The sequence below is a fragment of the Arachis stenosperma genome, chromosome 6 (assembly GCF_014773155.1).
Source record: "Arachis stenosperma cultivar V10309 chromosome 6, arast.V10309.gnm1.PFL2, whole genome shotgun sequence".
Lineage (NCBI taxonomy): Eukaryota > Viridiplantae > Streptophyta > Magnoliopsida > Fabales > Fabaceae > Arachis > Arachis stenosperma.
Genome location: NC_080382.1, coordinates 137,467,479 through 137,482,414, shown reverse-complemented (window position 1 = coordinate 137,482,414; position 14,936 = coordinate 137,467,479). Strand labels below are relative to the sequence as shown.

The 14,936-nt window shown below is 35.2% G+C and overlaps 2 protein-coding genes across 6 annotated transcripts; both read left to right on the top strand.

The window, feature by feature from the left end:
- The first annotated feature begins 453 nt into the window (after window positions 1-453).
- On the top strand, window positions 454-7,730 carry LOC130935308 (protein RBL). Of its 4 annotated transcripts, none has more exons than XM_057865002.1 (7): window positions 454-860; window positions 3,454-3,643; window positions 3,961-4,059; window positions 5,501-5,737; window positions 5,810-6,588; window positions 6,677-6,935; window positions 7,147-7,730. In XM_057865002.1, the coding sequence occupies exons 2-7, from the start codon at window positions 3,625-3,627 to the stop codon at window positions 7,326-7,328; spliced, it is 1,575 nt and encodes a 524-aa protein (XP_057720985.1). In that variant the 5' UTR covers window positions 454-860; window positions 3,454-3,624; the 3' UTR covers window positions 7,329-7,730. The 4 variants fall into 4 exon arrangements, with proteins under 4 accessions (XP_057720985.1, XP_057720984.1, XP_057720982.1 ...); XM_057865001.1 differs by adding an exon at window positions 3,295-3,342 and having other exon boundaries at window positions 5,501-6,588; XM_057864999.1 differs by having other exon boundaries at window positions 5,501-6,588.
- Window positions 7,731-10,088: 2,358 nt separating this feature from the next.
- Window positions 10,089-12,057, top strand: LOC130935954 (tRNA-splicing endonuclease subunit Sen2-1-like). Of its 2 annotated transcripts, XM_057865897.1 has the most exons (3): window positions 10,089-10,191; window positions 10,438-10,522; window positions 10,988-12,057. In XM_057865897.1, the coding sequence occupies exon 3, from the start codon at window positions 10,993-10,995 to the stop codon at window positions 11,722-11,724; it is 732 nt and encodes a 243-aa protein (XP_057721880.1). In that variant the 5' UTR covers window positions 10,089-10,191; window positions 10,438-10,522; window positions 10,988-10,992; the 3' UTR covers window positions 11,725-12,057. The 2 variants fall into 2 exon arrangements, with proteins under 2 accessions (XP_057721880.1, XP_057721881.1); XM_057865898.1 differs by lacking the exon at window positions 10,438-10,522 and having other exon boundaries at window positions 10,093-10,191.
- Window positions 12,058-14,936: the final 2,879 nt, after the last annotated feature.

The following is a 14,936-nucleotide window of genomic DNA, read 5'->3' as shown; positions in this document are numbered from 1 at the left end:
GTTTGTTGAACTCATAAACAAACTGAAAAAAAGTCATGAAAAAATAATAAATCAAGATTTGAGATATATTTACAATATGAGCCACCCTCCGAGTTATGAACCTATTAGGTTTTACACAAAATTAATTGATCTTTGTGATGTAACTTGTAATTGTAAGCAATAAGACAGATAATGCACATTGATTGATTTTTACGGTTGTCCTTCCAATGGTGGTGTTGGTGATGGGATCGTGTCAAAATCAATGTTCTAAAAATCGAACCGAACCGGTCGATCGGACCGATTCAACCGCAAATCGGCAACATTAGCAGTCCAATCGGACATGTAAAACCGTGGTTTAAAAAACCGGTGAATCAGACAAGAATCGGACGATTGGACCGAATCGGAACCCGCCCGGTTTACACTAAAACGGAAGCTCCTTCGTTTCTTTCTCCCTTTCCCCCTTTCTTTCTTTCTTTCATTCAGAAATAAATCAAATCCCACAACCCCAGCCAAAATACCCTAGCACTGTAAGCCTACACCACCGCCGCAAGGAGTGGCATACTGCCGCGTCCGTCGCACTCAAAATTCGCCATCCGTCCGTCTATCTAGCTTCCCTCGTGATCCAAGTCTTCAACCCCTGTTCGCTGTCACCGATCGCGGCTGCTTCCTCGAGCTCGGCGTCCGTCGTCTTTGTCTGCTCAGCCGCGCTTCCGTCGCCGTTTGCTTGCCGTTCACGTTCGCTCGGCGTTCACTGTTCGCGTTCACTCGCCGTTCACCGTTCGAGTTCGCATTTGTGTTCGTCTGGAAGCCACGTTGCTCTGCTTCAAACACTGCGACCAACCCGCGCGCTCCACCTAGCCGTCGAACTGGTCTCTTTCGCCGTGAGTTCCCTAAACCCGCCACCAGACAATACACTCACACAACACCATACTCTGCTTCAAACTCTGCAGCTTCTGATTTCTATTACAATAAGTAACTATTTGATTTGGTAGTGGTTTGGATTATTTCATAGACTGAATTGAAGTTACAATAATTATGTTCTCTTCTCTATCACATTGATATTAAGCTTTGAATTCTCTTATTTTGTTTTAATTTTACCGCACTCAACATGTTTGATCAAATGCTTTAACCATATTTCTGGTTGGTTTTATAATTTCTAGCTTTTAGAAACTTAGTAAGTTGATTGCATGTGAAATTAGAATAATTGGATCTTAGTAATTAGGAAATTTTAGCTGCACAAATAGCATCTTTGCAGAAAACATATTAGCATGATGATTCCACTTACATTAGTGTTCTTCTTGTGTTGTTGTTCTGTTGTTCTTCTGTTACTTTTAATTTTTTTTGTTTTTGTTGTGATTTTCTGTTCTTGATTTAAGCTGTGATAGAAGGTTCTTTGGTTTTGGTATTCTTCACTTTCCTGTAAGCTTAGCTTTTAATTCTTTGAGCATACACGGATCAAATCATTGTTTTCAGCAATGGTAATTTTTATATTTTTTTTGGGTTGCTTTGTTTTAAATGTTCCTATTGTTGTTGTGTTTTTGCTGTGATTTAAATGTTCTTTTGATTTTTTTTTTCCGAATGCCCAGTTAGTACTTGGTTGATTGGTTTTGCTCACTGAATGTATTTGATGATAAATTTTAAATTGATAACTCTATTACTGCTTTACTGTCTGTTTTTGTAGTTAAATTTTATTAAAGTTTCTTGAATTTGCACTGCCTATGTTATTTATTCACTGTTCCTTCATTGCTTTTTTATGTTGTTAATCATTGTGATGAGCTTTGTTAAAATTGGGTTGAAAACTACTAATCTTTCTTCATTTTTCACTGTTCTAACTTCTGTTCTTATTAAAAGATTTGCAATTGGTGATCTTTTGATTTATTATATGCTTCATGTTTTCATTGTTCTGTTCTTATGAAGAAAAAATTTGCAATTAGTGATTGTATGATTCATGTTTTGATTGTTTTGTTATATAAACAAAATTCTGTTTTCATTGTTTGGTTGCACTGTCCCTGTTCTTGATCTCTGCCGACTTGCTACCCCTCCTCTGTGTTGGATTCTTTTTGTTTCAGGCTTTCTTGTGTTTTTGTTTCAGCCTCTGTTGTGTTGTGTGTTTGTTTCGGGCTCTGTTGTGTGTTTATTGTGCAACACTATCATTTTTTGTTTTACTTTTTGACTTAGCTACACTAAGACAATATTTTCTATCTTTAACTTGTGCATTGTAATTCAATCCAGCTATTTTTAATGGAAATATAATTATGTTAATTGTCAACAAATTTGTAGCAAGTTATTGCTTATTTTGATGATTAATTACATTTAGTTGGTGATATTTTAAGTAGGGTTTTAAATTTGAAAGGTATTTTGGATTTTTTTTTATAATTTATTTATTGTTTTATTATGGAGCGGTTTTTCCGGTTGAATTACGGTTAGACCGATTGAATTAGTAAACCAATGAACCAGTAACTAAAACAGTTTGATGACCAGTCCGGTTTTTAGAATCTTGTTCAAAATCATTGTTCTAAAAGCCAAATGAAATTAGGAAGGAGTGTGTTATGGAAATAAATCCTTTTACATTTTTTTAATGTAATTTTTAATTTTTTTTATATTTTTTATTTTATTTATAAAATTAATTATAAAAAATTATTTTTTATTCTCTCAAATAAAAAAATGGAGAGAATCTATTTTCATGTTCTACTGCTCTCATAATTCGGTCCTTAGAATATAATGGTTCCTTTCAAGAACGGTTTCGAATTGGAAAACCGTCCTAAAACCGTTGTTCTGGTTCAAAAAAATTGGCTCGGACCAAAACGAGTCCCGAAAAAAAGCCGATCTCGAACCCTAACCCCACCCAACCCATTCTCCACACTCCTCTCCTCCCTCCTCTCTCGCATCAGCGTCTTTCTCCTCTCTCTCTTTGAGCCGGCGCCTCCCGTTGCGGCCTCGCGTTGCGCCGTGTTGTCCATTGCTTCGGCTGTGTTGTTCTTCCACCGCTGCCTCAGTTCTGGTAGGTTCTCTGTCCTTTGATCACATGCTCTGGTCTTCTTGCTGTGTTGTTCAGTTGTTATTGCCTCATCTGTTTTTGTAATTTGCTGTGTTCTTTTTGCTGTTGTTGCTGTGATGTTGAGTTTTTGTTGCTGTTGCTTCTGTTTAGATGTTACTGTTGCTGTGTTGTTATTGATGATAAACTTTGATGTTGGGCAAAGTATTCCATGGCATTAGGGTACTTGTCACGAGAAAATACACACTTTACCCGCACTTAAATAGTTCATGGTTGAAAAATGGTAGATTATTCTAATTACTGGTTGTTTGTTGAAATAGCATGCGCAAGGTGTTTTACTTTTAATCCAACGGGTATTACAACTTTAGGTGAGGACACTATCGAATGCCAAAAGCCTAAAACACACCTATTTGGGTCTGATTTCAATTCCACTGTTTTAGGAAGATTGATTTCTCATGTTATTTCACTTCCTTTGTCAGTATAATAAGGCAGCACCTTCTGATCATCGTGAGAATCGTTGCAGCCTTAACCCATTTTGCCTTTGTTTGTTGTTGCCGGCACAAGAGCTTGTGCCGTTGTTGGAGCAAGACTCCTCAAAGTTGCTGTTGGCTCCTCGGCCTCCTCAATGTACCTTTGAATTTTGTGGAACGATGAACACGCCCATTATTGGTTAGCTTTCTTCCTTTTATTCCTCTCGTCCTTCACTTCATTGAGTTCTGAGGACTTTTTCATTTGTTTCAGCTATATTTTCCCTTTTTTTCCCTGGCTACCTTACTTTGATGATTTGTCATAAACATATTTTTCTTCTATTTTCGAAGTTGATGTTTGAACTTTGTAAACTATGACTAGAAATTAACAAATTAAGTGTTGGTACGGCTAAAAAAGACATTGGTGATTCTGTTGTGTCTATGCTTTTTTTTTATATTTTAATTTTTGTTTTTGTTTTCTTAGTTGTCTGAAACCATTATTGTGTGAATGTATTGAAGATCCGTTGCAGGGAGACTTCCCCGAAGTGATTGAGGAGTATTTGGAGCATGGCTGTATGAAATGTATTGCCTTCAATCGCCGCGGTACCCTTCTTGCTGGTAAACACACTAAGGAACTGTTTAAAAAAGCCTAATACTCTTATTTTATACTTGAATTGCCTTCACAAATGAACTGTTTGTCACTTTTGAATGGAACTTTTGTGATCAAGTAACTTTCCTCTAGTTGTTCAGAAGAATAGAATAACGTATTTCAACTTTTGTTGGGGTGAGATATAGTAGTCATTGGATTTAAGGATGGAGAGTCTATGCTTAATTTTAGTAGTTTGGCTTGTTTGTAATTCAAGTTATTGGCTTGAAATAATTGGCAGGACTTTAGGAGTGCATTTTGCTTTGCAACTGGTAACTTTGATATGCCTGTGTGGTCTAATTTACACATAGAAAGTAAAGAAAGAAAGAAAAATAGATTAGGTTTCTACCTGATAATCCTAATATGCTCAAGTGCTTTGCCCACTGCTAAGCAGCAACTTTTCCTGATATGCTACAATTTCAGCAGTTTCTTTGCTCTCTAGAACTCATGATGAGATGCTAGGATCCAGGAGTTGAAGGAGGTAGTTCAGTACCATTAGCGTGGGTGCTATGTCTAGGGATCCTGGTGGGTTGTTAGGAATTAGGATCCAATTGAAATATATGGAACTTTAGTATAAAAATGCATGTATGGGATTCTACAGGAGGGTTTATAAGGCATTGGGTTCTCTAATTGTGAATTTGTGATAGCTAATTTTTGGGGGTGTGGTTCTTCAATGGTATTAGATATACCCTCAAGATTAGGAAAAATTTTCCCTGACCAAAGTTACCTTTCTTGTCACTGGTTAACCAAACATAATGTATTAATAAAATTGAAACCCTTTTTTTTACTCCATTCTAAATGCAAACACAATTAGTGTGTTTTTCTTAAGAGCCTTCCTGATATAATTTTTAGAATGTTAGTTTCTGTAAACTTATGGTGTGTTGAACACTTGTAGACTATCATGACTTCAGGATTTTCTGATGGTAATGTCTTGTTTAAAGTTTAAACTTCTACTATTGATGATTGGATTTTGTTATATTAACTGCTTGTTGGGATACCATTAATAGTGTGATTAAAATATCAAATTTATTTGATCTACCTCCACTATTAAAATAAAAAGCAAGCTGTATAACGATTAGATTTTGTATTTTACACTCTACAGTTCCTAATTTTTCATACCATTCAGTAAGGGCAGAGGTGCATCGGCTATAATTATTTGCAGGCTGTAATGTTTGTTCTGGTTTAATCTATTATTGTGTACTGATGGCGTGTCTATTTAGTGATTTTGGTTTTGGTAAATATTACCGCTACTGCTGAACTTTTATGGCATGTTTGGTTGGGGTTAAACTTTACCAAAATGAGTTTCACGTGCAAATTTATACATGAAAGTGGGGGCACAATTATTACTAGTTGGAGATACTATGTGCAGTCAACTTACGTGCTCTTTATTATTTATTTTTTTAATTGAATCAGCTGGGTGCAATGATGGAAGTTGTGTTGTCTGGGATTTTGAAACCCGGGGAGTTGCTAAAGAGCTTCGGGATAATGAATGTTCCTCTCCCATAACCAGTGTCTGTTGGTCAAAGTGTGGTAATCGAATTCTTGTATCTGCTGCCGACAAGTCGTTATCATTATGGGATGTTTTGAGCGGTAAAAGAATGACAAGAATAGTCTTGCAACAAACCTCTCTACAAGCCCGTCTTCATCCAGGTTCCTCTATGCCGTCTCTATGCTTAGCATGCCCTCTCTCGTGTGCTCCAATGATTGTTGATTTGAATACAGGCAACACAACTTCACTTAAAGTTTCTGTCTCAGAGATATCCAATGGACCAAACCTTCCATCGCGTAACAAGTGTTCTGATGGAATTACCTCCTTCACACCAACTGCTGCTTGCTTTAGTAAGTATGGCAGTCTGGTTTATGTGGGGAACTCAAAAGGGGAAATTCTTGTAATTGATCATCAAGATGGTGAAGTGCGTGCCATGGTTCCTATCTCTGGTGGTTCTGTAGTAAAGAACATTGTGTTCAGCAGGAATGGACAGTATCTACTTACAAACTCAAATGATCGAGTAATCAGGATCTATGAAAATCTTCTTCCCTTGAAAGAGGAAGTAAGGGCACTTGATGACCTTAATAAGAATTTCAACGATCTTGATGGAGTTGAGAAGTTGAAGGCTGTAGGAACAAAATGCTTAACTTTATTTCGGGAATTTCAAGATTCAATTACAAAGGTGCACTGGAAAGCGCCCTGTTTCAGTGGTGATGGTGAGTGGGTTGTCGGGGGTTCTGCTAGCAAAGGAGAACACAAGATTTACATTTGGGATAGGGCTGGGCATCTTGTGAAAATCCTTGAAGGGCCTAAGGAAGCTCTTATTGATTTAGCATGGCATCCTGTACGTCCTATTGTTGTATCTGTTTCTTTGAATGGAATAGTTTACATTTGGGCTAAAGATTACACTGAGAATTGGAGTGCATTTGCTCCCGATTTCAAAGAGCTTGAGGAAAATGAGGAGTATGTAGAGCGAGAAGATGAATTTGATTTGATTCCTGAAACCGAGAAGGTAAGAGGTTGCTAGATTATTGGTCATGCTGTCCTTCTCTTTCGTTTTTCTTCTCCTTTTGTTTAGTCCTTAGTTCATATGCACGTAGGTAAAAGGTTCTGATGTTAATGAAGATGAAGAAGTTGACATTGTAACTGTGGAGGAAGATGCTGCTTTCAGCGACTCTGATATGTCTCAAGAAGAGTTATGTTTCTTGCCTGCAACTCCCAGTCGTGATGTTCCTGAACAAGATAAGTGTCTAGAAAGTTCTTCAAAGCTAGTGGACAGTACCAACACTGGATCCCCACTTTCAGAAGAAGCTGGGCCAAATGGACATATGCCGAATCAAGCCTCAAGTCCAGTTGAAGGTAAAATCGTCCCTTATGCTTGTAGATGTGTATTTTAGATTGCTTAAAATTGCTATTTCGACAAGAAAAATTTTGACACCTGCAGTTAAATTTATTTCGTCTCGTTTCATTTAGCTATACGTCTTGAACTTTTGAAATTTTGAACCCCACTCGTGTAAACTACATAGACTTCTGCATTTTAGGAATTTGACACTTAAATTTTCTTTTGCAGATGATGCTGGTGGTGCACGTGTTAAAAGAAAACGGAAACCTTCTGAGAAGGTGTTAGAGTTACAGGCAGAAAAAATAAAGAAACCATCAAAACCTAGCAAATCCTCTAAACCTAGAGGCAAATCTTTGGTTGATCAGGATAATAGTAATGGTTTTGACGGTGTTGAACTTACAGATGAATAATAGCAGATTGCAATTTCTTCTGTGTTGGAAAAAGAGACATTGTACTATAATTTACTTTCTTTTCATATCTAGGATCCTGACAAGAGAAAGTTAATGGTTAGAAATCACATAGTATGGATTGGTCACGTGAATGTTTTATTGAATTGATCATGGAACTAAACGTTTTTGTATAGTTGAATTGGTAAAAGCTTAGTTTAGTTGAACTAATTTAGTTAGTTTCAGAACTTGTTGGGTTTATTGGTTTTAATTGTAATGCACAAGTGCCATTTCCGTAGTATGTGGATGGACTCCGGTAATGCTACATTTCTGGCCAGTTTTAGCCAACTTGTAGAGTTGTAGCCTATTTGAAACATGAATGTGTTATTATTACTATCCTTTAGATATGATGAGCCTGTTCATTTAGATGTGTTGTGTTAATTGGCCTTTGGTCCTAAAGCTTTTTTAGTATTCAGTCACATGTATATTATAGATCTAATATTGCAAATGTTGCCTGTGATTAACATACATAGGTAATGACTAACTAATTAAATCAATTTGAGCACCAGAATATGATATCCGATATTGCTTATTATATTAATGAGATTGTTTTTCCATTCTAATCAAGAAGGATGTGGTCACCTTAGCTTATAATTTTTTCTTTTTCTGGTATCTTCTAATTCAATAGGCCAAGAACTATGGATCTGAGCTCCATTAAGGATTTGTTGTGGGCTAATGGATTGTTACCTACACAATGTAAGATTCAAATTCTCGATAATTACTTACTAACCAGACATAAAATTCGATGGTCTCACGTTTGGACCATTAAATGGTTTAATAACAAAACATGTTTTTTAAATTTTTTAATAATTAATAAATAGTCTTTATTTAATTTTAATTAAACTTAATCTTTTATATATTATTTAATTATTAAATTTACAATTTATTTTATAAATTATTATTTTATTATTTATTTATTATGTTTATTAATAAATAGAAACAAAAATAACAATGAAATAAATCTATCATTAATCGTGACCTTCGTATATATTTTGGCAATGCGACGAGTTTTTTTTGTCCTTGGTTTGTTACATCTGTAAACCCAAGAAAACAATCGATTGAGTTTTTAACTTCTTATCAGAATTTTAAACACAATCGATTGAATTTTGTACGTGATTAAAGATATTTTTGTATTGAATTGAGAACTGCAATATATATTAAGCCGTTGTAACTTTTTTTCGTCCTTTTTTACAAAGATTGATATACTTCCAATTTTAACCTGACTTAGTTGTTGGACATCTTCGTTGCAGTATAGGAGAACTTTCCAGCGGAATGGTTATGGAGCTCGAGGCTAAAGACGTTATAGTCCATGGCGTTGAATTTCCTTTTCTTGAGAAGAAAATGAGAGAGGAAGAGAAAATTTTGCAGAGTGGGAGAGAGAAAATTTTTTTTCCAACTCTGGCTTCACTATATGCATCAATTTCAAGTGCAGTTTGGATTAAACTACGTGTAAAAATTATGTCTCTCTTAAAAACATAACTGATAACATATTAGAAAAAAACATATGAACTCTTATATATGAATTTCCATCACATAATATGTTTAATTTTTCAGTTGAACTCTCATCTATATCTATTGACCAAATTCTATCTAGTTTTTTATTTTCTCTAAAACCTTTTTTTTTTTCACTGTTATTTTCTAATCAAGTTGAACCCATGACCCGGATCACTTTCAACACACACCCATCTCTCCTTCCGCACTAGACAGTATTCTACCATCACCTCTCCATCTCCTATGTCATGGGTTAAGATGGAAGAGTGGTTTAATAATAAGGATTAAAAAATATTAATTTATGTCACAAACATCTAAGGAATGGAAATAACTTTAATATATGCAAACATATAAATAGAATGCAAACAAATAAAAAAATAAAAAAATTATTTTTTTATAAACAAATTAATTATATAAAATAAAATATAATTTACAAGACAATATTTGTAAAAATGTGAATTTTTTTAAACCGTTAAACCGTTAATCATACCAATCGATTGAATACGAAAATACTCATAATCACGTACAAAACTCAATTAATTTTATTATGCAACCAATCAATTGAATAAGAAAATACTCTTATTACTTTGCGAAATTCAATCGATTGTGTAATAATTCCAATTGATTGAATTTTGAGAAAACTCATATTGTCGTGCGATATTTAATCGATTGTATTTTACCAAGAAACACGAGATATAACGATTAAGGAATCAAGGATAAAAAAATAGTTGATTCCCATTAACAAAATATTTATGAAAGTTCACAATTAATGAAAGATCTATTTCGTTGTTATTTTTATTTCTAATAGTTAATAAATATAATAGATGAATAAAAAATAATAATTTATAAGATAGATAGTAAATATAATAATTAAATAATATATAAAAGATTAAGTTGTAATTAAGATTAAATAAGGGCTAATTAGCCATTATTAAAAAATTTATAAAAATATATTTTATTGTTACCTTAGCTTATATATGATCACACGTAGGGTTCATTTAAAAAAAAAAAATAAACCGGATTAAAATAGGAAGGAAAGCTAAGTGTTTTTTTTGGTCAGAAAAGCAAAGCAAAGCTTAAAAAAGGCTGTGGGCTCGACCTGGGCTTAAGGTTCACTGGATACGGGAACAATTCTGTTTGCTTCGGGTTCGGGTATGGTGGGTGTGTCCGGGTATCCGTTTGCGCCTGGAAGCCCATGACAAAAAAAACCCCTAAACCCTTGACTCCTCGCTGGTTAGTGGTTACTCCCTGCTTCCTCTCTGGTGACTCCCTCAGCCTCCACTCCGCCATTCGTATAAGCCTCGCCATCTTCTTGTCGCCCTCTCCGTCTCTTCGGGTCTGCTTCTCCCTCTTTAATTCTTTTTACCCTTTGGAGTCACTTGAATCTGAATGTGAACTGATTTTTTTTCATTTAAATTTGGTATCGTTGTTCTGGTTAACTAACAAAACAGTGTAGCTAAACGCAGAGCAAATATGAAATACAGTATTTAATCTTGAATTATTGTTTGTGTTTTTTGAATAATTTTGAATGATTGATAATGATCCTGACTCATGTATTTGTTTCCTTCGGGATTTGAATTAGGTGAATCTGCAGCTCTATAATTGGACCTTTTTATTATTGAAGGTGTTGGAGGAGGGCTAGGATTGCTTGAACTTAAGATATTGAGGTGTGCTTTGAACACCAACATTTCGTCATTCCCTCTTTTTTCTTCTCTGCGTTAAAAATTCAGAGTTGAATTGTGAAGGAACTTATTTTACAAAAAAAAAAAAGATATTAGAAGAATGCAGAAGAACATTCATATTTGATACACTCTTAGGCATTATTAGAAGTTTGTTACCTGATTAGTCCATAAATAAGGGCCTTAACTATAGTAATCGTTAACATGATTACTGAATAATTAGGCATTAGTTACTTGATTAGTCTGTAAATAACTGCCTTAGCTGTTGTAAACATATGATGATTGTTGAATAATTGAATAGTGATCTCCCTTTTTACTTTTGGTGGGAAGTTGAAAATTGCCTTTTATTCCAAAAAACTTATATTTGTTCTGTTCGACTGTTTAATTGAGCTTGTGCTAATTGCTAAATGATCATGGATTGGCAATTGAAAAATGTGTTTAATGTTTTTTAAGGTCAAATGGTGCCAAGATGGAAAGGAAAAGATGCAAAAGCTAAAAAGGATGCAGAAGCTGAAGCACTTAAAGAACCAATGTCAAATATAATATCTGAACTTCAGTCCTCTCTAGTTCAATCAGATGCATATGGAATATTGTCCAACAAAAGTGTTCACTATGCAGCGGGAGCAGAACAAATTGTGTTGCTTGATAAAGCATGCTTTGGTAGACCAGTGGGAACGGTTGAAAAGGACAAAGTGTGGTTTCAATTAAGCTTGGAAGAAGCATTTTTCCTATGTTACTCTATGAATTGCTTGAAGATTAATGGTGGCAATCCGATTCCCCGAACCAATGAACTATGGCATTACATGAAGTCCAAGAAAGAAACATTCCCAAATTTCTTCAAGGCTTATTCTCATCTTAGAATGAAAAATTGGGTTGTGAGGTCGGGCTTTCAGTATGGTGTTGACTTCGTCGTGTATCGTCATCATCCATCTCGTGTTCATTCAGAGTACGGTGTACTTGTTTTATCAGATGGGGAGACCGTGAAAGATGTAAATGGAAGATTGAGAGTATGGTCTGATGTTCATTGCGCAACGCGATTAGTTGGAAGTGTTGCAAAGACCTTGTTAGTCCTATACATCAGTAAAAATGGTAGCAGGGATGACTCACCATCATGCTTGGCTAACTACACCGTCGAAGAGCGTACGATCGCCAGATGGAGTCCGGAACAATGCCGTGAAAGTTGCAGGTAGCATAACCAGGGAATAGTTACTCTGTGGTACACGTACAATGTCACTTCATTGGATACTAATCATACTATATTAATATTTAATATAAATTACAATGTAAAAGAAATTTCATTGTTGTGTTTATACTTTATAGTCTTTGCCCACTCCTCTCTACTCCCATGGATTTATAATTCTTGTGGAGTTTGTGAGTTGGCAAACTATTCCAAGGAGTGTTGGAGCTGTCACAAATAATTAAAAAACTGCACAGCACAAGTTTTGTTATTTCTGATTTTGCCACCATTTTAACTACTAAGATTTACAATTTTTTTACACATTAATCATAAGATCCAGTTTAATTTCCCCCAAAATAATAATTCCAAACTGTTAGAAAATGATTATTCTGGATGAAGATATTTCAATTTTAAATGGCTGTTCAATGAAACAAATCGCTTGTCTGGCACGTCAGTAAGTATGGATTTCATCGCAATCAATAATCTTAATTATTAATTATTAACCAAGTATTTCGAATTTCTAGCTGGTGTTATCGGCAAGGAACTTCAAAAAGAAGCAGCAAGTTGCATAGTTTAATCTGAAAGCCTTTAACAGCTTTTCGTTTTTTCTTTTTTTTCTCCATGGTATTCCCCACCTGGACATGCCAAGAATTGTTCCGTTAGAGATCTGAACTCTATATAAGGGTTTGTTATTGACCAATAGATTGCTATATGCACAACGCGAAATCCAAACTTCCGATACTTAGTTAAGCGGACGAATGAGTTGACTACTCAACCAGACCAAGTTGATCTGCCGCCTTTTAATGGTTAAGCAAATGTACCTCTTTACATGAAGGTGGAGTATACCGAAATGGTTCAAGATCTCCTGAAAAAACCCACCTGCTCTATTGTTTTCGATTGAATACCTGAAGAAATGCAATATAAGTTTCAATAGATCCTGCAAGGGTGTTGGAGGAAGCACACTCAATTACAAAAGCTATGAATTCCTCTACTTGGAACAATACAGGTGTTTCTGATCTGTTTCATTCACTTATATTGCTCTAAACATTTGAAAATGCTGATAAGCTTTTACTCCCCTGGAATAATCACTGTCAAAGAATAGCACCAAAAAAAATTATTACGGGGAAAATTAAACTGGATCTAATGATTAATTTGGAGATCAATTTGTGGGAAATTTGTAAATCTAAGTTGAAATGGTGGCAAAAATAGAAATAATAAAACTTGTGATTGGGGCAAATTCTTAATTATTTGTGGCAGCTTTATCATTGGAGCTGTCGTGGGAAGTTCCATGGAATACATAAAAGATTCACTATTTCACTCTATGGACCCTTCATATCTAACTTTATTGTTACCCTCTATTATAAAAAAGAAAAAAAGTTGTTTATTGGGCGGTTTAATTCTTAAATTCAAATTAATTTGAAAGAATTAACTAATAAACTTTTCCATTCTTACAATGATGGTGTTTGGTAGTGGTAATAGTAATAGTGGTGGTAAAAGCAGTAATAATAATAGTAATGGTGAGAGGGAAAGAAAAAAGATGAAAGGGGTAAAATTAATTGTATTATGCTGATGGTAGTTTTAAAAACAAATAAAATCTAAACTTATTATAAATATTATGAAAAAACAAATTTTATCATTTTATTTTATATAAAGTGTACCAATCAATAATCAAGTAGTACCTGGCTGATTTTGTTCTCAAACTCAAATCGTTTACACTCTAAATGAGATAAGTATGACTGACGTCTATATAAGGATGTTGTTTATAGTACCTCAAGTGTCGCTTCATTTCTCCTTCTCTTGACAGTTTTTCATGATATTCTTGAGATACTCGGACATTATGGCACACGCAGATGCACGAGACGATGACATCAATCGCCTGAATGCGACCTGGGACATCGCGAGAGCGATCGACTTCGAAGTTAGTGTTGTCATTTTTCTGTTTTAAAAAAACAATCATATAATGTTATAGTTATGCTACTTTTATAGATTTCGTGTTATTATGCATGCGTAGAATAAAGGTTGGAGATAATCCGGAAACATGGTAGAGCTAAATAGGTGTGCGATCTGCCGAATTTACGCACCTACCTAACGAATTAAAATATAATCGATTGACATTCTAACCAAAATAAACACGATAAATAAGATAATGAGTTACAATATAAAGCAAGGCTTATCAATATCTGAGATTCTGTCAGAGGGTGACACAGAGACTCTAAGGACATCCATCAGTAAATTGCCTACCATGCACATTGTACTTTAACTGATCTGACTCCACAACTCGGTACTCAACACTTCTTTAAATGTTGTAATTTTTCACACCTTGCATGATTGTCTCTCTGCTTCTGAATCTGTGACTAACCCGAAACTCTACTTTACCGTCTGTGTTATAATCGTCCCACTCATATTGGAAACTGGAGTTACCTTGTTCATCGCATCCAGATCCAATGTGTGATAGTGGTTGGGTATAACTGATAACTCTGGAATCTGTTACAGGACAGGCAGAAGACACCAAACTGATTTACATACCGGAGTCTCTGGTACGAAGTCCTCATCCTCATCATCATCAGAGGAATCACCCTCGTTGCTATCGGCAACATACTCTTTGTCGGACTCCTCACCGTCCACGTTCGTGGGAACCTCCACATTAGCACAGTGTAAGGAGTGGTGCAAAAAGTGGGTCATCCTGGACAAAATTCAAGCTGCTAGAACTACCACCGCCAACATCACTGACCTCCGCAAAAAGTTCCATCACTTATTCTGCCATGATTTTCACATGGACATCAAACATGAGGCGCACATGCTCATTGCCATCGAGTCAAAACAAACGAAACTGAAATACTTCATTTTCCATTGGTGTTAGCATCCGATAACCAACTCTTCAAACCTATTTTCTCTTTTTTTTCTGAAACAAAAAGTTCAACACAATAAGATGGAGCAATAATACAAAGAATACTAGACAGGTAAAATAAAACTAATCCCTAGTCATCTCCATCAATGCCATCAACAACCAGAAGGATCAAATATCACTCCACTCTTTGTAACTCCTAATTGACCAGTTGATTACTTCCGCAATACCTGTTGTTTGATTCCTGAAGATTATGTCATTTCTTTCCAACCAAGTACTCCAAATAATAGCAAAAAAATCAATCAACCGCCTGTTACATTCTTCTTTTCTTACAAGTGCACCTGTCCAATTCTCAAAAAGTTGCTTAATTATTCTTGGAA

Excerpts from the sequence above, each read along its gene's own strand:
- LOC130935308 (XM_057864999.1), top strand. Across the intron at positions 4,060-5,500 it reads CCGCGGTACCCTTCTTGCTG|CTGGGTGCAATGATGGAAGT; the intron begins GTAAACACACTA and ends TAATTGAATCAG. Across the intron at positions 6,936-7,146 it reads AGCCTCAAGTCCAGTTGAAG|ATGATGCTGGTGGTGCACGT; the intron begins GTAAAATCGTCC and ends TTTCTTTTGCAG.
- LOC130935954 (XM_057865897.1), top strand. The coding sequence starts at position 10,993 with ATGGTGCCAAGATGGAAAGGAAAAGATGCAAAAGCTAAAAAGGATGCA.